This window comes from Triticum dicoccoides, chromosome 5A (assembly GCF_002162155.2).
Source record: "Triticum dicoccoides isolate Atlit2015 ecotype Zavitan chromosome 5A, WEW_v2.0, whole genome shotgun sequence".
In the NCBI taxonomy this organism is placed as follows: Eukaryota; Viridiplantae; Streptophyta; class Magnoliopsida; order Poales; family Poaceae; genus Triticum; species Triticum dicoccoides.
In genome coordinates, this window is record NC_041388.1 from 600,198,544 (window position 1) to 600,224,635 (window position 26,092).

Consider the following 26,092-nt stretch of genomic DNA (forward strand, 5'->3'; position numbering starts at 1 on the left):
TCATGATCCGACCGATCAAGTACCGAACGCATGGCACCTCCGTGTTCTACACACGTTCAACTTGATGACGTCCCTCGAACTCCGATCCAGCCGAGCTTTGAGGGAGAGTTCCGTCAGCACGACGGCGTGGTGACGATGATGATGTTCTAGCGACGCAGGGCTTTGCCTAAGCACTGCTATGATATTATCGAGGTGGATTATGGTGGAGGGGGGCACCGCACACGGCTAAGAGATCCAAGAGATCAATTGTTGTGTCTCCAAGGGGTGCCTCCCTCCCCGTATATAAAGGAGTGTAGGAGGGGGAGGGGGCCGGCCACCCTAGGCGCGCCCCATGAGGAGTCCTACTCCCACCGGGAGTAGGACTCCCCCTTCCATGTGGGAGTAGGAGAGGAGAGGGAAGGAGAGATGGGGAAAGGAAAGGGGGGTGCCGCCCCCCTCCTTGTCCAATTCGGACTAGGGGAAGGGGGCGCGCGAATGCCCTTGGCCGCCCCTCCTCTTCCCCACTAGGGCCCAATAGGCCCATTAGTCTCCCCGGGGGGTTCCGGTAACCCCCCGGTACTCCGGTATATGCCCGAAACTCCCCGAAACCATTCCGGTGTCAGAACATAGTCGTCCAATATATCAATATTTACGTCTCGACCATTTTGAGACTCCTCGTTATGTCCGTGATCACATCCGGGACTCCGAACTACCTTCGGTACATCAAAACACATAAACTCATAATATAACCATCATCGAACTTTAAGCGTGCGGACCCTACGGGTTCGAGAACTATGTAGACATGACCGAGACACGTCTCCGGTCAATAACCAATAGCGGAACCTGGATGCTCATATTGGCTCCCACATATTCTACGAAGATCTTTATTGGTCAAACCGCATAACAACATACGTTGTTCCCTTTGTCATCAGTATGTTACTTGCCCGAGATTCAATCGTCGGTATCTCAATACCTAATTCAATCTCGTTACCGGCAAGTCTCTTTACTCATTCTGTAATACATCATCCCGCAACTAACTCATTAGTTACAATGCTTGCAAGGCTTAAGTGATGTATATTACCGAGTGGGCCCAGAGATACCTCTCCGACAATCGGAGTGACAAATCCTAATCTTGAAATACGCCAACCCAACAAGTACCTTCGGAGACACCTGTAGAGCACTTTTATAATCACCCAGTTATGTTGTGACGTTTGGTAGCACACAAAGTGTTCCTCCGGTAAACGGGAGTTGCATAATCTCATAGTCATAGGAACATGTATAAGTCATGAAGAAAGCAATAGCAACATACTAAACGATCAAGTGCTAAGCTAACGGAATGGGTCAAGTCAATCACATCATTCTCCTAATGATGTGATCTCGTTAATCAAATGACAACTCTTTGTCTATGGCCAGGAAACATAATCATCTTTGATCAACGAGCTAGTCAAATAGAGGCATACTAGTGACACTCTGTTTATCTATGTATTCACACATGTATCATGTTTCCAGTTAATACAATTCTAGCATGAATAATAAACATTTATCATGATATAAGGAAATAAATAATAACTTTATTATTGCCTCTAGGGCATATTTCCTTCAATATTTCCTTCGCCAATAATTTTTACATGTTCCAAAACAATTTTTCATAAATTTTCAGGACATTTGGAGTTGTGCATAATAGCTATCTCTTTTGTAGCCATTTTCGGTCCAGAATTCCAGCTACCGGCAATCTTCTTCTTCATGTGAAACTTGCAAAATAAGAGAAAAATGTCAGAAGAATAGTATCATAAAGTGAAATAATGACCCAAAACATAAGAAATAACAGTAGGAAAACATGATGCAAAATGGACGTATCAATGCCCTTCATCGGCACCTGATTCGAGAGACCTTATTCCAGCACGACATCGATGCCACCACCTCGATGATGTCGCTGGGGAAACAAAATCTAAGGAGAAAAATGAATGGAAGGACGGGTCCCCACTCCTCTTGCTGTCGATGAGACCACCAGATGGAGATAAAGGAGGAGGGCCAATGCAGCGACATTTGGGAGAAACTTGGTAGTGGCGGCTAGGGTTGAAATAGCATCGTCGCTGGGCATGTGGAGGTTTGTCTCTAGCGGATCTGTATTTGATGGATTTGTTCGGATCTGTTTGTCGTTAGTCTACGTTAGTGTGTTTTCAGGTGGATCCTTTCGATCTACGCTACTCTTCATCGGCGACGGTTGCTGTTCTGGTGCGCTAGTCCTACGAGACCATAGCCCAACGACTTCTTGATGGTCCACTACAACACTTCGGCGAGGGAGGGGCAATGGCGGCGGCGCGCCTTCGGCTAGCTTCAGTGCTTGTAGTCGTCGCCAGATGGTCTACGAATCTGGATGTATTTATTATTTCTGGTGTTCGTTGTACTGTCATGATTGAAGATAAATAGCAGCAGATCAGAAGTATTTAAAAAGGCTCCTACAGTTGGTTCTGATTGTTTGTGTCAATAACTTATGCATCTCCGGGGCCTAAAAACTCACCTCCAACCGATGATGTAGATGCAAAAAAAACATCACCCTGCCCAAGTGATGTAAAATACAACACCTGGAGATGCAAATTTGCATCTCCACCTCCCAGTTGATGTAAAACGGTTGGTTGCATGCCAACGCCCAACTGCCTTTCATCCCCCCACCCACCGCGCGTCTTCTTCCTCACTCCGTCCGTCACGCTGCCATCGTCACCCGCCCGCCCACTGCACCACGCCGCTGTCGCCCGTGCTAGATTCGGCGACCAACCACCCCCGCCGCTGGTTCCGCCACTCCTCCGTCGTCGCCCGCCTCGAATCAGGCCCGATTTGCCACTGCCGCTGTCCCCCGATTCGCCACGGCCAAAGCCTCGCCCAGCCCCAACCCCACTGGCACCCGTCGTTGCACTCCTCGAATTCGGCCTGATTTGCCACCGCTGTCGTTCAATTCGCCACCACCAAGCCCCTGCCCTGCCCCCACCATCGCCGTCCGCCACCAAACCGTTTGAATCGCGCCGCACCGCCAATGCCTGATTCGAAGGCCGCGCTGCCGCCACCATGCCGCTGAAGAAGGTCCCGAAGAGCAAGACGGGTCTCTTCAGAGTGCGGGCAAAGCCGTCCGGCAACTTCGGTGTCGAATTCTACGACGAGGGTCACCGCTTCTGGCTCGGCATGTACCGCACCATCGACAAGGCCGCGCATGCGTACGACATGGCAGCGTGGCATGCCGGGAGGCCGAGGATAGAGCTCAACTTCCCAGAGATTGAGACCTGGGCAGCTATGGAGTTCCTCGTGCCGGAGGCCGAGGCGGCGATGGCAAGGTTCGCGTGGAGCATCTCCAGGCCGAGCGCGAGTTCTACTGGAAGCGTGAGACCGAGCCGAAGAATAAGGGGGTGAATAATGAGGACGAGGCCGACCCTTCGACGGTGATCCATGTCGAGTCTTGAGTCCGGGGACTGGGGCGACTCGGAGGAGGAGGACGAGGAGTGCGACAACCCGGACAAGGATGAGTTCTGGGAGCATTTCAAGAGCTCCGATAATGAGTAGTACTTCCTCCTTTTCGGTTTATAAGGCTTAATTCAAAAATCTCACCAACCAAGGTAGATGATGAGTGGTGGAATATTTTTTGTAGTTTGCAAAAGCACCCAATTAATGCTCTTGTTTTCCTCAAAAAATTATGTTTACGAATGCATTAATTGCAATGCATGCATTGGTCAGTTTTCTCTTAATACTTGCATGCAATGATTTAATGCATCTTGAAGTCTGAAAATGTGATGGAGAACAACCAAATTGAGCCTTATAAAATGGAAAAACTAAAATTTTGAGATAAGCCCTATAAACCGGAAATGAGGGAGTAGTTTGAATTAGTAGTGTAGTCATATAATTTATTTTTAATTCGAATTATGTTTAATTATGTTTCAAATGAAATAGTAGTTGAACTTGCTATGTTTCAATTGAAGTAGTAATTGAACTGGCTAGTTTTTACATCACAAATATACATCATCTATTAAAATTGGAGTTTTCTACATGATGATGTAAATTATACAACGGCCACTTTTAATTACCGCCACACTTATTGACTCGCATGCACGCGTCTGAGATCAGCGCACGGCCCCCGTATAACAAACAAACCAATCGTACGCTCGCTCGCTCATCAATTTCAGCAGCCATTCCACGACCGCCCAGAGAAGACTCGCCTCCTCCCGAGCTCCCCTCTCCGTCCTCGTCGTCTCCCTCTCCCGCTTCCCCCCACCCAACCAACACGCTACGCCAGGCGCGAGAGGCACCAGCGGCCATGAAGGGCGGCGGAGCCATCAGGAGCGGCGGCGGGGGAGGCGGCGGGCTGATGCGGACGCGGCTGCGGCTCCCCGTGGTGCTCCTCTCCTGCTCCCTCTTCTTCCTCGCCGGCTTCCTCGGCTCCCTCCTCTTCACCCAGGTAACTAACGCGGCCGCCCCGGCCCGCAGATTCGTTTCGTCGCGCGCACGCGCGGGCCTCTGATCTGGGGTGGCTCTGGCGGTTGTTTCCGTGGCAGGATCCGCAGGGGGAGGAAGACGTGGAGCGGCCGCTGCGGAGGGAGCGGCTCATGGAGGCGGTCTGGCCGGAGATGGCGTACGGGGAGTCCGGCGAGCCCACGCCCTCCTTGATCCCTTACCAGGTCACGCCTCGTCCCGATTCCCTTCGTCGCATTGCCATTTTAGTCTATAAGGGGGGTGTCAGTGACCACTGATTGGCATTGGGGACGAGGGATGCTGGCGTTCGTGAAATTTTTGGTGAGGATGCGCGGTGCATTTGGTGGCAATTTGCCAGAGTGGTCTGTTCTGAGGGTCACTTGCAGACTGCAGTTGAGCGATTTGTCGGTGCAAAGTACCTCCGATTTGGAATACTGTATCTACTGTCTGCACAACGGATTTAGTGTGAATAGTTTGATTTGATACGTAGCATTTTTGTGGGCAACTCAACTGCCGGTTGTTAGTTTAGCTCCCATGCAATTATCATGGTCTTGGGTGTACCTTACATTCCTAACTGAATATCGTTACACATGTGGAATGTCACAATCTTTGCGCCTGATGACATTACCAGCAAATGCAAGACATGTAGATTCTGTGAGCATTACATAGCGTCTGTAACCCCGCATTTCCGCCTCTTCCGTGAGTCTTCAGGACTCTTATGTGGTTTACCTAGGTTCCTATTAGTTGTGGTATTGGCCAATTGCGTGGGAAATAGCTTATTCAAAGGAAGTTGTTACAGGAAAAGGACACTGTTTATCTGATTTTTGTTACCAGCTACAGCTAGTGTCATCTGTTTGTCGGAGAATTGCATTGGCAATTGGTTACTTGAAGGACATCATTGCGAATGAAAGATGGAACTGCTAGTTTTCATTCCTGCGACCCATGTACCTAACAAATGGGTGCCCGGTCACTTCCTATGCACACATTTCATATCCGGAAAGTATAATATTAACATATGTCCATATGCATCTTTTCGTGAGTTTGTACAATCAAATCTCAAACGCTTTGAGAATTTCATAAAACAATTATGGTGCTACAAAATGTTGACTTACGTGCATGTACAAAAAGTTGAGGAAAAAAATCATGTGTACTGTGTGGATTTTAATCTCATGTTCAGCTCCTAACTTCGGTACCTACTATACTAGCCCTTAAGAACGGTAACACTAAATTCTTTTGAAAAGTTGCGCTGAGCCTTCTTGTTGCGTGTGGTATATTTCCTTTTTCCTGTACCACAATTTCACCTACATAAATCAATGCTGCCTTTACCCCTTCTTAGTTTCTTTGGGAATCTGCTCAATGTTCCTTTAGTAATGTAACTCTCATCCTCTTGAACAGATTTTGAGCTGGCAACCCCGTGCATTATATTTTCCACAATTTGCAACAGCAGAACAGTGTGAGAATGTAGTAAAAACTGCGAAGGCACGGCTTAGGCCATCAACATTGGCCTTAAGGAAAGGAGAAAGCGAGGAGACTACCAAAGGAATAAGGACAAGGTAAATCTTTACTTACACTAACTTCTTACAGTCCCAGAGCATTCATCATAATGGTTAGATAATTGGACCAGTGAGTTAGACTGTTAGAGACCAGCAGTTAATTATTACTCCCTTCGTTCCAAATTACTCATCGCAGAAATGGATGTATCTACAACTAAAATACATCTAGATACATCCATACCTGCGACAAGTAATTCGGAACGGAGGGAGTACTATTTTGAATCACATGGAATAATTTAAGTGTAAGTTATAAACTCTAAGCAAACAAAATCGGTCCAGTTCTGGTATCTAGTAATTGTTTACTTCTCTTAATACTGACGCTGTCTCTCCACTACTACGGTGAACCCTTGACTTGTTGTGCAAATACTCACCTCCTAGTCTCTATACGATTTAGATATTTTGAAACATTTTATTAGGGATTGTGTAGAATCAGGGGAGGGAGGGGTGGCGGCTGGGATAGAAAGATGGCCTGGTATTGTATTCTATTAGAGTTAGGGTTTCCTGTACAAGGGGGCAGCACATATATAGGCTGCAGGGTTACATGGGCCACATGGGCCACATGGGCCACATGGGCCATAAGCGCGCACACACACACACACTGAAATACAGATAAGACACAGCCCAACACTCCCCCTCAAGAGGGATGATAGATATCTATCATGCCCATCTTGTCACAAGCAAGATTGTTCTCCCTGGTTCCCAAACCTTTTGTCAAACAATCGGCGACTTGTTGTCCAGAGCTCACATGAGTTATCTTGATGATTCCTGCATCCAGTTTCTCTTTGATAAAGAATCTGTCTATCTCCACATGTTTTGTTCTGTCATGTTGCACTGGATTATTAGCAATGCTGATTGCAGATTTGTTGTCACACCACACATTCAGAGGATCTTGTCTGAGCACTTTCAGCTCAAGCAGAAGGCCTCTTACCCATAACATCTCACTCAGCCCTTGAGACATTGCCCTATACTCAGCTTCTGCAGTTGATTTTGACACCACCGGTTGTTTTTTGCTTCTCCATGATACCAAATTTCCACCAACAAACACACAATAGCCAGAGGTTGATCGTCTATCATCAAAACAGCTAGCCCAATCAGCATCGCTATAACCGTCAACATTCAAATGGCCATTACTCTTGAACCAGAGTCCCATACCAGGGCTGCCCTTTAGATACCTCATGATTCTATAGACTGCATCAAGGTGTCCACTTCTGGGGTCATGCATATATCTACTTACTACACTTACTGCATATGTAATATCTGGTCTAGTGTGACACAAGTACAGAAGTTTGCCAACCAATTGTTGATATTTTGCTTTGTTAACTTGTTCACCCATCTGTGCTGTCAATTTGTGATTTTGTTCAATGGGAGTTGGGGCTGCTCTACATCCAAGCATTCCCATATCACTTAGGAGCTCTAAGGTATACTTCCGCTGAGACAGGGCTATTCCCCTCTTTGATCTTGCAACTTCGATACCCAGGAAATATTTTAGCTGACCAAGATCCTTAACTTCAAATGCTTTGCCTAGGCATTTCTTTAGTCCTCCAATCTCCTCTTCATTGTCTCCCGTTATTATGATGTCATCCACATATACTGCAAGAATAGTAATCTGTTGCTTGGAATGTTTATAGAAAACAGTGTGATCTCCATTGCATTGTTTATACTCCATACTGCAAACTGCTTGCCTGAACCGGTCAAACCAAGCCCTTGGCGATTGCTTCAAACCATAGAGAGATTTTCTCAATCTACAAACCTTCCCAACAGTCCCAGGTGTAGAAAGTCCAGGAGGAATTTCCATGTAGACTTCCTCTTGTAGATCTCCATGTAAAAAGGCATTTTTTACATCAAGTTGGTGTAGTGGCCATCCAAAGTTAGCTGCACATGAGATTAGAATCCTCACTGTATTCATCTTTGCAACTGGTGCGAATGTTTCGTCATAATCAATACCATACGTTTGGCTGTACCCTCTGGCTACCAGTCTTGCCTTGTAACGCTCAACCTTACCCTCAGGATTCTGCTTCACTGTGAAGATCCACTTACAACTGACTGCCTTCTTCCCATATGGAAGATTTGCTAGCTCCCATGTTTTGTTCTTTCTCAGGGCCTCCAACTCTTCCCTCATGGCTTCACACCACTTTGGATCTTGTCTTGCTTCTTTCCAGTCTTTAGGAACAATCACGGCTTGAAGTGATGCGACAAATGCTCTAAATGAAGGTGATAGGGCTTCATAGGTGACGTAATTACTGATGTCATGCTCAAGATTGCCCTTGCTCAAAGTTTTCCTTGCTACTTCCTTCTTGAGAGCAATTGGCAGGTTAGGTGATGCTTCTTCAGTACTTGAATTTTCATATGACTCCACTTCAGATGAGCTTCCTGTCGCTTGAGTTTCTTCTGACTACTCCCCCTGTTCCATAGTTTCTTTTGACTGCTCCTCATGCACTTGTTCCTCCACACCTCTCTTCCTTCTTGTATACACCTGAGAATTCCTTTCCTCATTTGGTCTCTGCCACCTCTGCTGTTCAGCCCCATCAACTACAACTGGAATGAAGGATCCCACTATTTTCGGGGTTGGTATTGGCTGCTCCTTGTCGCCATTGGTGCTGCACTCACCACTCAAGTTGCACTCCCCCTCTTGACCACCCTGCATAGATTGTGAGTGGTCAAGTTCTTCGAATAAAGTGCTGAGATCTGTCTTCTCACCATAGAAAGGCTCAGATTCTCGAAAGGTGACATCCATACTTACAAATATGCGCCTTTCAGCAGGACTCCAACACTTATAGCCTCGCTGCCCTGCAGGATATCCAACAAATATGCATTTTACAGCTCGTGGATCCAGCTTTCCCACTGCTGGTCTGTGATCTCTAACGAAGCAGGTGCACCCAAATAACTTCGGAGGAACTGAGAATTTGTTCTCCCCAAATAGCATCTCACATGGGGACTTCATACCAAGCATTTTTGAAGGCATCCGGTTGATCAGGAACGTTGCAGTCATGACAGCTTCACTCCACAAGAATTTTGGCACATTCATGGTGAACATAAGTGATCGAGCCACTTCTAAAATGTGTCGGTTTTTCCTTTCTGCAACACCATTCTGAGCAGGGGTATCTGGACATGATGTTTGGTGCATTATGCCTTGTGCTGACAGGAAACCTCCAAATTGCTTGTTTACATATTCAGTTCCATTGTCAGATCTGATCACCTGCACCTGCACATTGAATTGGTTTCGCACATAGGCATAAAACTCCTGAAAACATTGGAATACCTCATCTTTATGTCGCATGAGGTACACCCAAGTCATGCGAGTGTGGCAGTCTATAAATGTCACAAAATATTTCATTCCACTAACAGAAACAACAGGACATGTCCACACATCAGAGTGAATCAGCATAAACGGGGATATACTCCTTAGCCCCTTACTCAAATATGAGATTCTTGTGTGCTTTGCATATTCACATGCATCACACACAAGCTTACTCTTGTCTACTCCACGCATTACATCAGGAAACATCTTACTCATCTTATCAAAAGCCATATGCCCCATGCGACAGTGATGGATCATCGCCATTGTCTCACTTACTCCAACTAGTACAGCCAAAATAGGACTAGCACCAGACCTAGACACATCACGATCCATATACCACAATCCACTACGCTTGGTTCCTGTCCCAAGTTTCCTTCCAGTCATCCTCTCCTGAATCAAACATATTTTCTTATCAAGAGTTATTCGGCAATCTATCTGATCAATCAAAGCACTTAGAGAAAGCAAGTTCACAGGAAAAGCTGGAACATGTAATACATCAGATAATTTAATAATGGGTGTACATTGAACTGATCCAACTCCTTTAATCGGTTGTGAGGTGCCATCAGCAGTTTGTATTGTTTCACAATGTGTAATTGGGTACTGAGTATATGATTCAAACTCAGTTGAGGTACCTGCAACATGCTTGGATGCTCCAGAATCTAATATCCAATCTGGAAGGAAATCATGTGTGGATATAGATGCATTTGCAAAGTTACCTTCCCCTGTGTAGACAAAGTGGGCAAAGTTCCCGAAGGTGTTGTCCTCCTGGCTTCTACTCTTCGACTCCCCTTGAGAGGTTGTTGACGTCCCTTCTTCTTGCGTTGCCAAGTTAGCCAAGTTTGCTTTGAAGCCACTGGAATAATTCGAACCCCTCGAGTTACCTCTGCCTCTAACTCCCCGGTATCCACCTCGGCTGTAACCTCTTCCCCTACCACGTATTTCTCTGTGTTGTGTTGTGCAATTGATGCTTATGTGACCTTTCTCTCCACAGTTGAAGCACTCTCTTGTCTCCTTCCATTTAGACACAGTAAATGCTGAGCGAGATGCATTCGCTTCTCCAGTCCTGGTCAACTTCAACCTGACCTCCTCCTGTGCCATTGCTGCAACTGCCTCCTCAAGCGAGGGGAGCTTTGGCTGATGAAACAACCCAGCACGCCTTCCTTCAAATTCTGAGCTAAGTCCCTTCAAGAATTTCATCACTCTCCTACGCTCTACCCACTTCTTAGTAGCAACTATACATTCTGAATGTGGTAACTCCAGTGGATCATAGTGGTCTAAGTCAGCCCACAAATGCTGCAATTCTGCTACATACTCCATCACCGACTTATCCCCTTGTTTTAGCTCATTTACTCTATCCTCAATCTGCGCCATAAGCATTATGTTCCCTTTCCCGGAGTACAATGTTTCCAGGGTTTTCCATACCTCTGCTGCATGGGGAAGAGTCTCCACGGCTGCTGCAATGGATGGGGTCAAGGAGTTCAGCAGCCATGCCACCACCAGAGAGTCAATGACACTCCACTTCTTCCACTCTTCACTTGCCCTGTTCGCCGGTTCATCTACTTCCCCTCTGACATAGCCTTCCAGCCCCTTTGTCCTCAATATTAGCAATGCCCTTCTGGACCAGCTTAGGTAGTTTGTGACCCCTTCCATCTTGATTTCATTTGGCATCAGTTCTATTTTCTGTATCACCTCAGGCTGAGGAACAAGCGCACCTGGGGAAGCCACACCCTCTGCCTTGACAGTGATGAGCTCAGCTAGCTTCTCCAACGCCTTTACCAACCCCTGGTTGTCCCCCATCTTTCCAATCTTGAATCACACCACTAGCAACCTCCAGCAACCACTGCTCCCCACTTTCACCTCTCTACTACCTCCTCCCCTCAGATCTGGGATTCCACCTCTCCTTCTTCCACACAAGCCTTCTCCTCTCAGACAATCGCCAGCAAGCACAACCAGCCAACCACCATCACCACTGCTGGGATTGGGAACCCAAGCTCTGACACCATGTAGAATCAGGGGAGAGAGGGGTGGCGGCTGGGATAGAAAGATGGCCTGGTATTGTATTCTATTGGAGTTAGGGTTTCCTGTACAAGGGGGCAGCACATATATAGGCTGCAGGGTTACATGGGCCACATGGGCCACATGGGCCATAAGCGCACACACACACACACACACTGAAATACAGATAAGACACAGCCCAACAGATTGTGAGGTGCCAAATGCACAGCGATATCAGATCTGTGCTTTGTTTTCAATGGGCTTGATAAGATGGGATATTTTTCTTATATATTTTTGTGCCAAATCTCCAATCTTATTTGTTACTGTAAGTTCATGATTACCCTTAGCAGATAACTTTGATATTTGAGGTTGAAGATATGGGGAGAGTAGGCACCAGAGCTTGACATTGGGAGACCCTGGTTGCAAAGAAAAGAGGGAAAACAGAAGCTGGGTTTACCCGAGTCCATGTGAGGTTTTGCAGGGCACATGGAAAATCTGACAAAGCTGGTGATGCTTGGTGTGATATTGGCCACCTAGGCGTCAAAAAATGGGAAGGGGACAAAACGATGTGATGGTGTAAAACCCACACGGTTTACTAGAGTGTTGACATATAGGAGTGCTGAGCGTATACTTCATTTTCATATTCTTATTAGGGGTGTTCATCATGGTTTTTGTCCTATTTCAACCCGTGAAATAGCTACCATTTTTACAAAAGCTCAAACTCTTGTACAGAAGTACTACTCTTGTTTGGGATTCACTATCCTGATCTATAGTAATTTATGCCTCTTGTTGTTACAAAAACTAAATGCTTACAACCTTATCTAATTCTGCAATGAGCTAATGGTTGTATCAAATTGCCAAACAGCTCAGGCACATTCCTTAGTGCCGAAGAAGATCCAACTGGAGCCCTTGCAGAAATTGAAACGAAGATTGCAAAGGCTACCATGATGCCAAGAAGTCATGGAGAGGTAAATTTACTCTCTGCAAGGTAGGATTAGCGGGAAGCTTGCACGGTGTTGTGGTTTTAAAGTTACCTACATTTACCTGATTGTTTATCTTTTCTTGAACTTTTTTCTCGCAATGATCTATTGATTGTTTCTTGTGCTAAATTGTCGGCTTTCATACTCATTGAACATCCAGGTTTGTGTAGTGCCATGTAGCCTTCCGATAAGTTTCTTTGATTTAAGAAAACACTGTTACAGTATGTCACTGATTTTACGTTTGTCATATGTTGCAGCCATTTAATGTCCTTCGGTATGAGATTGGACAGAAGTATGCTTCACACTATGATGCATTTGACCCGGCTCAATATGGTCCACAAAAAAGTCAAAGGGTATGTTCTAGTTTCACTTGCATTCTGCTTAAATTGGAGCTCTATGTTGAATACTTTTTTCAACTTGAGATAAGTTTTTTTACCAAGCTTACAGCTGTGTATAACACATGTATATTGTTTTTTCACACAACCCTACATCCGACATGACAAGTTTTATCTCAACATAGTCTGTCCTCTGCATTCCTTTCTGTTTATCTCCTTGGTTTTGGTTTTCCACAACTACGACTCACTCTGCATCAGTCCTTTTAAGAAATATTTTGGTCCGCAGTCTGTTTGATTGAACACTGAACAAAAGGGACTTCAGTTACTTGATTCAATTGGTGAATGTAATTAAGAAACCATTAACTGCATTTCCACAGGTGGCATCTTTCTTGCTCTACCTCACGGATGTCGAGGAAGGTGGAGAAACCATGTTCCCATATGAGGTGGGCACTTAGGAAATTTTGCTACGCATTGTTTCGGGTAGAACTGTAATGAACTCTTTATTGATTTACAGAATGGGGATAATATGAACATAGGCTACGACTACGAACAGTGCATCGGCTTAAAGGTGAAACCGAGGAAGGGGGATGGCCTCTTGTTTTACTCCCTTATGCTAAATGGTACCATTGATCCGGTAGGTTCTTGGCACTCAAGTTCGCATGGCCTTTCATGTCACAAATTTTCATTCAAAGTACATGTTGTTCTAATATCTGTGCCATATGGCCCCAGAGCCAAATATGTCTGTGGATTTCTAACTCTATTGTCGATGTGCTGCTGCAGACTTCACTTCATGGAAGCTGCCCAGTGGTCAAAGGAGAGAAATGGGTCGCCACAAAATGGATTAGAGACAGAGGCTCCACGTCCTAAATAGATCAACACATACATAGTAATCATTTTTTTCTACACCATCTTGTACCTGTACATTACATTTATTCAATTTCCATCGGCCTTCATGAACCAGTGAGGTAGGGGAAAAAACAACTTGCAGTTTCCATCTGCTAATTTGACAGTCGTGTTAGTCTAATCTTGGTGGCTGGGTCATGTATCTTTTCTTTTCTACTTCCTTCGTCCCAGAATATACCTGAACTTATAGCTTTGTCGTAAGTCAAACATTTGCTTATGTTTGACTAACTCTAGAAAAATATGAACATCAACTGTATATAAATTAATATTATGTTGTAGATAATGGTACTCCCTCTGATCCGAAATAAATGTTGTTGGTTTTAGTTCAAATTTGAACTAAAACTTAAAAGATGTTTTAGTTCAAATTAATAAATTAATATTATGTCAGAGGGGGTATGTTTTTCTACAATTTTGATCAAACTTAAAAGACGTTTGATTTAGTATGAGCAGAGGTATACCATCGTTTATTGTTAATCCCTATGGCAGTACAGCAAAGATATGATGGAGTGTGCTGTTCCGTGATGGCTCATCATCACTCTGCACACTAGGGTCGCATGGTCAGACACTCGGACGGGTTCTGTGAACAGTCCAACAATTTTTCTAAGTGCATACGGGTTTTTCGCTATGTAATGTGCAGGCACAACTCAGAGAAATTTTGCAGGATATCAACACATACTGGTTTTTCCACTGATGTTTGATAATTCCAAATAAACACTCGTCTTTAATGTTACACATTAGTATTTCAAGAACACAGATTAATCCCAATAAAAATAACCCATACATTTCACTGTTGCAACTCCAATACTGTTGGATCTTAGGACTGCCCAATGTAGACAATTCACTTACCCTGTTACAGAAATGGTGATATGCATGTCGCCACATTCATCAACCACTGTCACTGGAGTATACACAGTCTGCTCTGAAGTTTACAGATACAAGGTTACAAGCTCTTTCGGGTTGTCCACGCACAGCGACTCAGACCATCATCTCAGTCATAGGACGGATAGTTGGACCAAGTTGCCATTGTAATAGTTCCATCATGCGATGATCAGTAACAATCATCAACTGCTCCACTTTGCAGGGTTCACACTGAATGTCATTGTGGCCGTGCCCTGCTGTTCTCCGCTGCTCTCACTTGAAGGAAGTATGGATGCGCCTACATACACGTTTGCAGCATATTAACTCTAAAGAATAAATGATTGTTACTGATCAGTGGTCAGTTATAGAACCTTGGATGTGTGAAAATATTTTATTGGAACTCAAAAACAGGTAAGCAAGACTCAACCAACATATGGTCAAAAGCACGCAACATAATGTGCGCAAATAACTGAAAGTACATGCGCAGAGCAACTTCACTAAGATAGGTCCAAGAAACAAAACTAGTATCGTCTTGAATTGTAATTAAGTTTATCGGTCTTTGACTTACCATAGCTTCACGGGCAGTGAGCCTATCTTGGTGATCATAGCGAAGAAGCTTATCGAGAAAATCTATGGCCTACAAATACACATGAAATCATGCAGTCAAGCAAATAACTCACGACCAAACATATAATGGTTATACAAGTGTCATTAACTAACCTCGGGAGATACTAGATGCTGGTTATCAGCATTAATGAACTTTGACCAGGGTTTTCTACTGTGCCTGCACATGACATACATGGAATGATGGAAAGGTCAGAATTCTGGTCTTCAAACACAAAGGAGGAAGGTATCAACATCCCCAAGCATGCAGCTTACCTTCCAACAAGATGTTCAAGCTGAGGGTCAAGCTCAAGGTGGTACTTCTTTAAGTAAGCATTCAGGCTGTCTGTTCCAAGTACCTGAGAATAATGGTAAGTGGCACGAATAAGACACTATTATGCTGGACAAAGTATCCATGTATTCAGGGTAAGGCCTCCTTTGGTTTATAGGAATTTTGAAGGAATTCTAAAGGATAGGAATTTTGTAGGAAAAAATACTTTGGACCCCTTTGGTTTGTAGGAATGAATTCCTATTCCTATGCAGGATAGGAATCAATCCTTCACATTTCAAAGGAAAAAAAACATTATCCTAGACTCAATGGAAAAATTCCTACCCAATGCATCAAATTACATCTCTTTCCAGTTTCCATATAGGAACTGAGATACATGTCATCTCACTTCCTATGATTTTCCTATCCTTCACCGGGCTGTCCTTTATGATATTCCTATCCTATGAACCAAAGGAGCCCTAAGTTATTGTGGTTTTATTGCATCAAGTGGGCTGTACATAAATATGAACACAATGAGCAAGGTACGTGTAACATAGGCAAAGCTCCTTACAACGTGTTTGGTTGGGAGACTAGGTTGGGAATGGGAGTTTAAGGTGCGTGGGACTTAATATCCCTTGATTGGCTCAGGGATTTGGGAATTAAGGAGGGAAGAGGAAGGGGAATTAAGAGGCCCAACTCCCTCAGATCTCTTCCCTGGGGGTCCCTGGTAATTGAAGAGTGGATTGGGAATTGACAGGAAAACAGAACGATCTGTTAGTTACGTACTTGCGCAAGAGAAGGTACGGCTGTAATCTTTGTATTCCCTTGCCTAATCCCACTAACCAAACAAGGGCAATTAAATCTCTCTTAAATTCTCAGCTCTAATTGCCTTCCCATGCCAAACAGGGGAATGGAAATTAAAATCAGTTTCCCTTGACTAATCATTGCCAAACATGTAGTTAGGACAAATATCACTGTATGTTATCTGGCTGTTGGGTTTAGTGTCATCTCAACGGCAAATTGGGTCCTGTACAGAGCATTTTTAATTTGGGAGTGGGCGGTCATAGCCATGGGCCTCAACAGAAAGGAGCCACCGTGGAAAGGAAGATGAGGGGTGACTTATTCCTTGATTATTGAGCAAACTGCCTTAACTCTGAAAGAGGAGATAGGTCTTTCTTACAATACAATCTTATCCAATCAGATTGAGCGATCTTAACCCTAACTGAACTCAAGAACATGGTGCTCACTGCACGCTACAGAAAACAGGTTTTGTAATGGAAAGGTTTTTAGCAAAAAGGCCAAACCATGGGTTGCATCACTAAAACACATTTAGCAAGAAGTACAAGCCTTCTATTACCAGAGATATGAGAGATGCCAGAAACAAACTGGGGCTCACCTTTGCAATTTTCACGAGTTGGTCGTGGTTATCATGGCCATAGAAGAATGGCTCCTTGCGGAAGATCTGCAGCCATGAAAACAAGTAGCAAATGAATCAGTTACGGACCTGATGTCAATACCCCATTGAGTCCAGGAAACATATACGGGTATTCATAATCCATACATACCATCCCAGCAAACATGCACCCAAGGCTCCACATGTCCAGAGAATAATCATAATCTTGCAAATCAACTAGAAGTTCAGGTCCCTTGAAATACCTGGATTAAATGGGGAAAAAATGCTATGCTCAGATATTAAAAATCATACGTAAGGAAATATAAATGAAAATCAGAACATGTGGCATGGACCAATAAGCAATAAAACATGCTAACATGAATAATATGTTGTAGTGATAAAATAAATTGTTTTGCAGTGATAGAACATGTTTTTTTTATATAATTTGCTCAGATTTCTACGTATAATTATAATGATTGAACTACTTCATCGCTTAAATTTTAGAGCATGGATACATCACCGAAAGAAGTACATTAGGCAGCTCAAACAGGAATACAGGATTCAAATCGAGTGAATTTATTTGCTCATATGTTGCTTCTGGAGCCAATTTCCAACAATAAGTCATATTCTTAAATTGTCATCCTCGCGCAATACAAACGATCAAAAGGGTTCAATCCAAATAAGTTATGGAGCAAGAAAAATGGTACTCCCTCCAATCCATATTAATCGACGCACACTTACCCTCTGTCCGGAATTATTTGTCGTGGAAATGGGTGTATCTAGATGTTTTTTAGTTCTAGATACAACCATTCCTGTCCATTTCTGCGACAAGTAATTCGGGATGGAGGGAGTACAACTTTAGTCAATTAATTTGGATCGGATGGAGTATTTTTATGGGTAGTAAGAAATAACATAACCAAGTAGTTTACTGTATTTACACAAACCTTGAAGCAACACGGACATTGTATTCCTTGCCTGGATGGTAAAACTCCGCGAGGCCCCAGTCTATCAAACGAAGTTTTCGAAGATCATGATCAATCATAACATTATGCGGCTTGACATCTCGATGCATAATGCCTTGTGAATGGCAGTGATCTAATGCCTGGAATGGTATAACCATAAACAAAAAAGGGAATATGTCACAAATAAGCAAATCCTTGCATGTCTGAAACCATGACTTTGGCTTCAAAATATATAGCAGAGACCTGGCACTTATCTTGCACAAAAAAATGCTCAACAATCACTAATATCTTGAAACCAGCACTTCTAAGATTACTAGAACTTCATAAAACGGTGTTTCACTAAATCCTAGTCCTAGATCATAAAGCACAAGTAAAATTCAGGGTCAACTATTTTATCAGACGTTAATTCTGAACTTTAGTTGCTAATGCATTTGAGCTGGCTACACAGAGAACCTTTCAAGAAGTTGAGACTTAGGATTAATGATACTGATCTAGAACACCAGGTGTAATTGGAGCGTAAATAAGTAAACTAATAGGTAATTTCAACATTTCCCGAAGAACAATATTCCTTGATATCTAAAGGTATTCCACAAATCTTTCTGCTGATCCAGAGGACAAAGAGTTTTGTTCAATATCATAGTAAAATAAGTTAGGATGGTAAACAAAACCTTTAGTAGCTCGTATAAGTAGTAGCGAATATCATAATCTGTCAACGTGGGATAGAGCACTTTAAAATCTGTGTTGTTGACATATTCGAAGATCAAGCTGGGAGTTTTCGAATGTTGATCCCTGACAATATCGAGCAGCTTGATGATATTTGGACCTCCACAGAGGTTCTGAAGTATTTTTATCTCCCTTTTAATCTGTATAAACATATGACAAGTAGGTTAAGAGCTTCATCACCAAGAAAGGCATTTTTATTTAACGGAAGTGCAAGGCATGACATGGTAAGAATAATGTATGTGCAGGCATTAACTATGGACTTAATCTTCTCTTTTCTGGGAATTTATGAACAAACAGATGGTTATTCTAATTATTAAAATAGATCCAGATTTATGATCAAACAAGGCTGGCATCAATCAGCTTTCCATTTCATGGATCTGATAGTTTTCCTATTGGCTTTTCTCAACAAAACGTGTTACTTTGCAGGAGGTAGTGTCCCTTTCCATTGAAGATGTTGCCCAATGGGATTTAGCCAGGAGAATGGGTGAAGGGGGTCAATGCGGGTGCTTGTGAGTTCTCTTATTTTGTTCCCCTTAAAAACAAGTCACTTTGTTATTACAGTTACCTTTCATGCTTCTGAGTGAATGGGCAGTGCCCCTACCAGGTTCCTCAAAAGGTACATTGCCTGAACAGATAAATTTTGCGACCAAGATGCCAAGCACCTTATGTGTCTTTTTCAGACATGGCAGGTATGATGACATACTCACAAGTCTCCATCACAAAGTGACGAAGAAGCGGCTAAGAGTGGTTATAATTTTTTTATACTACTGTTTACTCAATTTATACTACTGACCTGGCACTCGAGCAAATTCTGCAAGTTTTAGAGAAGTTATAAATTTTTATACTACTGTTTACTCAATTTATTTTATGTTCCTATCCCGTATTTCTTAGTTGTGCGCTCTACTCTTGATGGAAATCTTTTTGGTTCTGTATAATCCATAAAAGGATTCTTACTGGGATAAAAAAATCTACAGTTCAACATGCAAATGAGTAGTTCACATCTCAATATAAGTTACAAAGCTTCATATAGTACCTTCTTTTTCTTTACGGGCTTGAGTATCTTAATGACACATTTCTCGCTATTGTTAACACTGAAGCCTTCAAACACTTCACTATATTTACCTCTTCCAACTTTCCTGACAACTTCATAGTCATCCTGCTCACTGGTTAGAGATGTGGCAATGGTTAGCACGGTATTAGTTCGGTGGAAACATGAAAAGCGTAAGAGGCTAGGGTTTCAATTATCTTTCGCCAAAGAGAATTAAACTAACCGCAAAAACGATACTGGGGATAAATCTTAAGAGTTGATTTATAAAGTAAATCGTTACTGATTAGAAGTCGCAAAGATAAGACAGGTATTCTTAGAAAAGACGTTCATATCACCATGTTGTAGAAAACATTCACACTTTTTTCCCTACAGTCTCTTATGAAGTACAGATGGAACAAGGAGGGCCAGCAAATCAGCTACAATTAATCACGATGCTTTTTCACACTTAAATATACAATCAAAATAACTACAACAGAAGCAAACTAAGGCCCAATTCTGTTGGTGGCTGCCAAAATAAGTTACCCCCTCCCTAGCTTATTCTAAAAGCGTAGTTTAGAAGCCCCCCAAAAAATCAGGCCGGCTTCTAGAATAAGCTGGAGAGAGTGCGGCTTATGCCATAACCTGCCATAGGTTGTCAAAAGAACTGGGCCTAAGTTGACGCAGAGAAAGAAAATACAAGTGTATCAATTGAACAAAAGCAGTCTTTAGAAGGTTCAAATATACACTTGGTATCACATGATGTACATCAAATATGATGATTTTTTTCCCAAGAAACCAGCAGGAGCTCTGCCTATTCATTACGAAAACATTTTGATGATCTCAATAGAATGGACAATATAAGTACATTATTGTGGTTGCTTGGAGTTGCTGCAGGATCGCAGCACAAATTTAAAGTATACTAGAAGGACCACAGTGGTTACTGGAAAGAGGTGGATTAGTAAGGACAGTGTACATCTTGGCATGTCCAAATGAATTAAATGAACTTCAAGTAGAATACCTAACAATATTGGGTGAAAGTCTGAAAGATAGTGCTAGAAAAGGTCAAAAGCAGAATACTGCAGAGAAAACCCCCATTCTTCAATAAACCTTTCTGATCAGGGACATGGGAATATCAATTACCAATCTTTAACTCAAGGTTATTTGCCTAAAGTAACTTCTTAATTTCATAAGCTTTATGCAGAAGCCAGAAGCTACCAAAGCAATATTTAACACACGGTTTTATAAGAACACGAGGACTATATTGCTCGTATTCTCGAGTGCACGCACGCACGGACAAACTGCAATTCCCTAATCAGCAATCACACCCTGCAATTGACAGGGATGAAGAAAAATCCGCGAACCTCACTAAATCTCTACTGAACACACGCCTAACCTTGCAGCCCCAACGAATAACCCACACCCAGCACTGACCGAAATCGACGAGCATACAAGCCATCAGCAAAGTGAACATAGAAATTAGCTATGGCTGCTGATTAGGACGTGACGTCAGCGCCTTACCCCCACTGTACGGTGAGCGCCTCATAGTCCCAGTACTCCTTGGGGCGCACCACGTTGACGTCGGTGTAGACCCTCGCCTTCGACATGCCGGGCCTGGATCCCGCGTCGGCCGGAGCGCAGCGAGGGGACAGGGCGACGAAGGAGGACGCGAGGGCGGCTACGACGACGGCGGCGGCTGCTCGAGCTACGGAGCTGGCTGGCGGGCGCTTCCTCGGAGGGGCATCGCTCATGCGGCCATCGCCGGCGGCGACGGCGGGCTAGGGTTTCCGGCTGGGGGGTGGGTGGGTGGAGGAGGGAGAGATTAGGTGAAGATGAATCTTTTTAGTTTAGTTTTGGCGTGGAGAAAGAGGTGGAGTGGGTCGGAGACTCTGGAATCTGCTCGTGTTGAGTCACTGACAGGTGGATTTATTATTGCCTTTTTTTGGCAAAGATTTATTATTGCCTGGTGCTGAATCATTGAGGGTTGGTTTGGTTCCAATAAAGTCATCTCCAACTGTTTGTATGTTAGCTTGTTGGTAAAATATGACATGTCATCAACAACACCTTAATATACAACAACTTCAATGGGTTGTATGTAGTTTGTCCAATACGATGTGAGATACTCCCTCCGTTCCTAAATATTTGTCTTTCTAGACATTTTAAATGACTATTACATACGGATGTATGTAGACATGTTTTAGAGTGTAGATTCACTCATTTTGCTCCGTATGTAGTCACTTGTTGAAATGCCTAGAAAGACAATTATTTAAAAACGGAGGGAGTAATAAATAATGTGCTCTCTCATTCTATATTGAAGCTTGTGCAAAGGGTGTTGATTCATGTACATACAATCTTTCTCTCTTTCCTCATTTATTGTATGACACATCATCAAAAATCCTATGTGGCAAAATCTACCAACAACTATCTTACAACCATTGAAGATGCCCTAAGTCACAGTCTCCTGACCACACATTTCCATCTTTTTTTTATGTAAAGGTGGTGGGACCCATGCAAAAGGGGTGACTTATAAGTTTTAAGTTGGGGTGAAGCAACTTATGACTTATAAGTTGGGATGACTTATAAACTGGGTCTGTTTGGCAAAATAAGTCACTTTTTTTCACTTTTCGACTTATAAGTTGATGACTTATTTGGAATCAAATAGGCCCTGAATCTACCAAGCTTAATACTCCATTTGTCTGAAAATACTTGTGCCAAGTTTGTTCCTCAAACTTAATGCTAGATATATGCATTTGAGGAACAAGTTTTTTCAAACAGAGGAAGTACGATTTTGGTTTGAATCATGGCCACTTGGCTCACTTCGAAGCATCTACAACCAGAGCCTCTCGGACCACCTGCACAATCACTGCCCGAATGTAAAAATAAAATAAATTAAGTGGTCCGAATGTAAAATTGCCAACCAACCGGACGCCTAAAACTTAGTCCATGCGCGCTTGGGCTAACCGGCAACCCCATATCCGGCCTATATGCGGGGCGGATATAAGGACGCCCGGACCCGCCCGCAATATCAGATCCGGCATGCATTGGCCTCATCCCCGCAACGTCGGGCATCGAAATGGAGCCATAGCCGCCTCCATGGTTTACGGTTAAACCGGCTAGGAGGCATAGCGTGCTCGACGCGCGAGGCAGCGGGCGCGCGATGTCGTGGCAGCCCTTAAGGCAGAGGCTGGAGGGCCCTCCGTGCCCGAATCGCCGAGTCCTTGCCATGGCAAAAGAGCGAAGCAAGGTCGTACGTGCCATAGTCGAACTGCCCCCTGATACATCTCCGTCGTATCTGCTTTTCCAAACACTTTTGCCCTTGTTTTGGACTCTAACTTGCATGATTTGAATGGAACTGACCTGGACTGACGCTGTTTTCAGCAGAATTGCCATGGTGTTATTTATATGCAGAAATAAAAGTTCTCGGAATGACCTGAAACTTTACGGAGACTATTTTTGAAAATAATAAAAAATCTTGTCAAAAGATCAAGACCAGGGGGCCCACACCCTAGCGCGCCCCCTACCTCGTGGCCCCCTTGGAGCTCCTCCGACCTCAACTCCAACTCTATATATTCACTTTCGGGGAGAAAAAATCAGGGAGAAGGATTCATCGCGTTTTACGATACGGAGCCGCCGCCAAGCCCTAAAACCTCTCGGGAGGGCTGATCTGGAGTCCGTTCGGGGCTCCGGAGAGGGGAATCCATCATCGTCGTCATCATCAACCATCCTCAATCACCAATTTCATGATGCTCACCGCCGTGCGTGAGTAATTCCATCGTAGGCTTGCTCGGCGGTGATGGGTTGGATGAGATTTATCATGTAGTCGAGTTAGTTTTGTTAGGGTTTGATCCATAGTATCCATTATGTTCTGAGATTGATGTTGCTATGACTTTGTTATGCTTAATGCTTGTCACTAGGGCCCGAGTGCCATGATTTCAGATCTGAACTTATTATGTTTTCATGAATATATGTGAGTTCTTGATCCTATCTTGCAAGTCTATAGTCACCTACTATGTGTTATGATCCGGCAACCCCGAAGTGACAATAATCGGGACCACTCCCGGTGATGACCGTAGTTTGAGGAGTTCATGTATTCACTATGTGTTAATGCTTTGGTCTGGTACTCTATTAAAGGAGGCCTTAATATCCCTTAGCTTCCGCTAGGACCCCGCTGCCACGGGAGGGTGGGACAAAAGATGTCATGCAAGTTATTTTTCATAAGCATGTATGACTATATTCGAAATACATGCCCACATTACATTGATGAATTGGAGCTAGTTCTGTGTCACCCTAGGTTATGACTGTTACATGATGAACCGCATCCGGCATAATTCTCTATCACCGATCCATTGCCTACGAGCTTTCCATATATTGTTCTTTGCTTATTTACTTTTCCGTTGCTATTGTTACAATCAGTACAAAATACCAAAAACATTACTTTTTTTATCATTACCTTTTGCTACCGTTACCACTACTATCATATTACTTTGCTACTAAATACTTTGCTGCAGATATTAAGTTTCCAGGTGCGGTTGAATTGACAACTCGGCTGCTAATACTTGCGAATATTCTTTGGCTCCCCTTGTGTCGAATCAATAAATTTGGGTTGAATACTCTACCCTCGAAAACTGTTGCGATCCCCTATACTTGTGGGTTATCAATACTATTTTTTGGCGTCGTTGCCGGGGAGCATAGCTCTATTCTTTGAGTCAGTTGGGACTTATATCTGCTTATCATTATGAAGAACTTGAAAGATCCAAGAACCAAGATTTATCCCTCAACTACGAGGGGAGGTAAGGAACTGCCATCTAGCTCTGCACTTGATTCACCTTCTATTTTGAGTAAGCTTGCGACACCTAAACCTGCTTCTGCTATTGATTCTGATATGTCGCATGTTATTGATGATGCCACTTCTGCTATGCATGATACTTATGATGATACTACTTCTATGCTTGATACTACTATGCCACTTGCTGAATTTCTTGATGAACAACTTGCTAGGGCTAGAGAGAATGAAATTATTGAAACTGATAATATTGATGAAAGTGATGATGAAGACTCTCCCCCTAATAAATATGAATTGTCTGTTGTTCCTAAGGGTTATGTTATGGATGAAGAAGCTACTAGGGCTTAGTTGATCATGATTTCTGTTTTTTCTACTTCACTTATCTGTGTTACTGATAAGGATTATGGATTCTCTGTTGATCCTGATATAATTACTTTGTTGAATCTGATCCTTTTTATGGCTATGAATCTGAAACTGTTGTGGCACATCTTACTAAATTAAATGATATAGCCACCCTGTTCACTAATGATGAGAGAACTCGCTACTTTTATATCCTTAAAAAATTTCCGTTCTCATTAAAGGGTGATGCTAAGATATGGTTTAATTCTCTTGATCGTGGTTGTGTGTGTAGTCCCCAGGATATGATTTATTACTTCTCTGCTAAATATTTCCCTGCTCATAAGAAACAAGCTGCCTTAAGGGATATATATATAATTTTGTGCAAATTAAAGAAGAGAGTCTCCCACAAGCTTGGGGGGAGGCTTCTCCAATTACTTAATGCTTTTCCTGATCATCCTCTTAAGAAAAATGAAATACTTGATATCTTTTATAATGGACTAACCGATGCTTCCAGAGACTACCTGGATAGTTGTGTTGGTTCTGTTTTCAGGGAAAGAACACCGGGTGAAGCTGAAATTCTATTAAACAATATGTTGACTAATGAAAATAATTGGACACTTCCTGAGCCTATTCCTAAACCAACTCCGAAGAAGAGAGGTGTTCTATTTCTCAGTCCTGAAGATATGCAAGAGGCAAAGAAATCCATGAAAGAAAAGGGTATTAAAGCTGAAGATGTTAAGAATTTACCTCCTATTGAAGAAATACATGGTCTTAATTTACCACCTGTCGAAGAAATGCATAATTTTAATCCATCTCCTATTGAAGAAATACATGGTCTTGATAACTCGACACGGGTAGTAAAGGTAAATTCTCTCTATAGATATGATAAAGCTGAAATCTCATTTACTAAGTTTGCTAGCCCATGCTTAGATGAGTTTGTTAAATTTATGGTTAAGCAAGAAGACTTCAATGCTTATTTTGGTAGAGAATTAAAATGCAGTGCTGATATGCTTGAACACTTGGGTGATTATATGGCTAATGTCAAAGGTGAACTTAAACTTATTAGTAAACATGCTTCTATGGTTACCACTCAAGTAGAACAAGTACTTAAAGCTCAAAATGATTTGCTCAATGAATTGAATAGTAAGAATAATGATTTTGATGTTAGAGTGGCTACTATAACTGGTAAAATGACTCAGGAACCTTTGTATCCTGCAGGCCACCCTAAGAGAATTGAGCAAGATTCTCAGACAAATAATATAGATGCACCTAGTCCTTCTAAAAGGAAGAAAAGGAAGAATGATAGGACTTTGCATGCTTCTAGTGAACCTATTACTGAAACACCTGAGAATCCAAATGATATTTCTATTTCTGATGCTGAAACACAATCTGGTAATGAACTTGAAACTAGTGATAATGTTCATGTTGATGCCCAACCTAGCAATGATAATGATATAGAAATTGAACATGTTGTCGATCTTGATAACCCACAGTCAAAGAATCAACGTTATTATAAGAGAGACTTTGTTGCTAGGAAACATGGTAAAGAAAGAGAACCATGGGTTCAGAAACCCATGCCTTTTCCTTCCAAACCATCCACGAAAAAGGATAATGAGGATTTTGAGCGCTTTGATGAAATGA

The 26,092-nt window shown here is 43.0% G+C and overlaps 2 protein-coding genes and 1 long non-coding RNA gene across 4 annotated transcripts; 1 reads left to right on the plus strand and 2 right to left on the minus strand.

The window, feature by feature from the left end:
• Positions 1 to 4,122: 4,122 nt before the first annotated feature.
• LOC119303240 (probable prolyl 4-hydroxylase 9) lies at positions 4,123 to 13,769 on the plus strand. 2 transcript variants are annotated; one of them, XM_037580348.1, is made up of 8 exons: positions 4,123 to 4,420; positions 4,527 to 4,640; positions 5,830 to 5,987; positions 12,146 to 12,248; positions 12,518 to 12,613; positions 12,973 to 13,038; positions 13,110 to 13,229; positions 13,376 to 13,769. In XM_037580348.1, the coding sequence occupies exons 1-8, from the start codon at positions 4,280 to 4,282 to the stop codon at positions 13,460 to 13,462; spliced, it is 885 nt and encodes a 294-aa protein (XP_037436245.1). In that variant the 5' UTR covers positions 4,123 to 4,279; the 3' UTR covers positions 13,463 to 13,769. The 2 variants fall into 2 exon arrangements, with proteins under 2 accessions (XP_037436245.1, XP_037436244.1); XM_037580347.1 differs by having other exon boundaries at positions 4,124 to 4,420; positions 4,518 to 4,640.
• On the minus strand, positions 9,300 to 10,265 carry LOC119303242. Its single transcript, XR_005147861.1, has 2 exons — positions 10,002 to 10,265; positions 9,300 to 9,675 (listed from the first exon to the last, which is right to left on the minus strand). It is a non-coding gene; the product is annotated as an uncharacterized LOC119303242 (long non-coding RNA).
• Positions 13,770 to 14,163: 394 nt separating the features above from the next.
• Positions 14,164 to 21,162, minus strand: LOC119303243 (casein kinase II subunit alpha-2-like). Its single transcript, XM_037580349.1, has 10 exons — positions 20,851 to 21,162; positions 19,339 to 19,468; positions 18,251 to 18,445; positions 17,565 to 17,722; positions 16,793 to 16,883; positions 16,624 to 16,689; positions 15,236 to 15,318; positions 15,077 to 15,140; positions 14,925 to 14,993; positions 14,164 to 14,654 (listed from the first exon to the last, which is right to left on the minus strand). Exons 1-10 carry the CDS (start codon positions 21,078 to 21,080, stop codon positions 14,595 to 14,597), a joined length of 1,146 nt encoding a protein of 381 aa, XP_037436246.1. The 5' UTR covers positions 21,081 to 21,162; the 3' UTR covers positions 14,164 to 14,594.
• Positions 21,163 to 26,092: the final 4,930 nt, after the last annotated feature.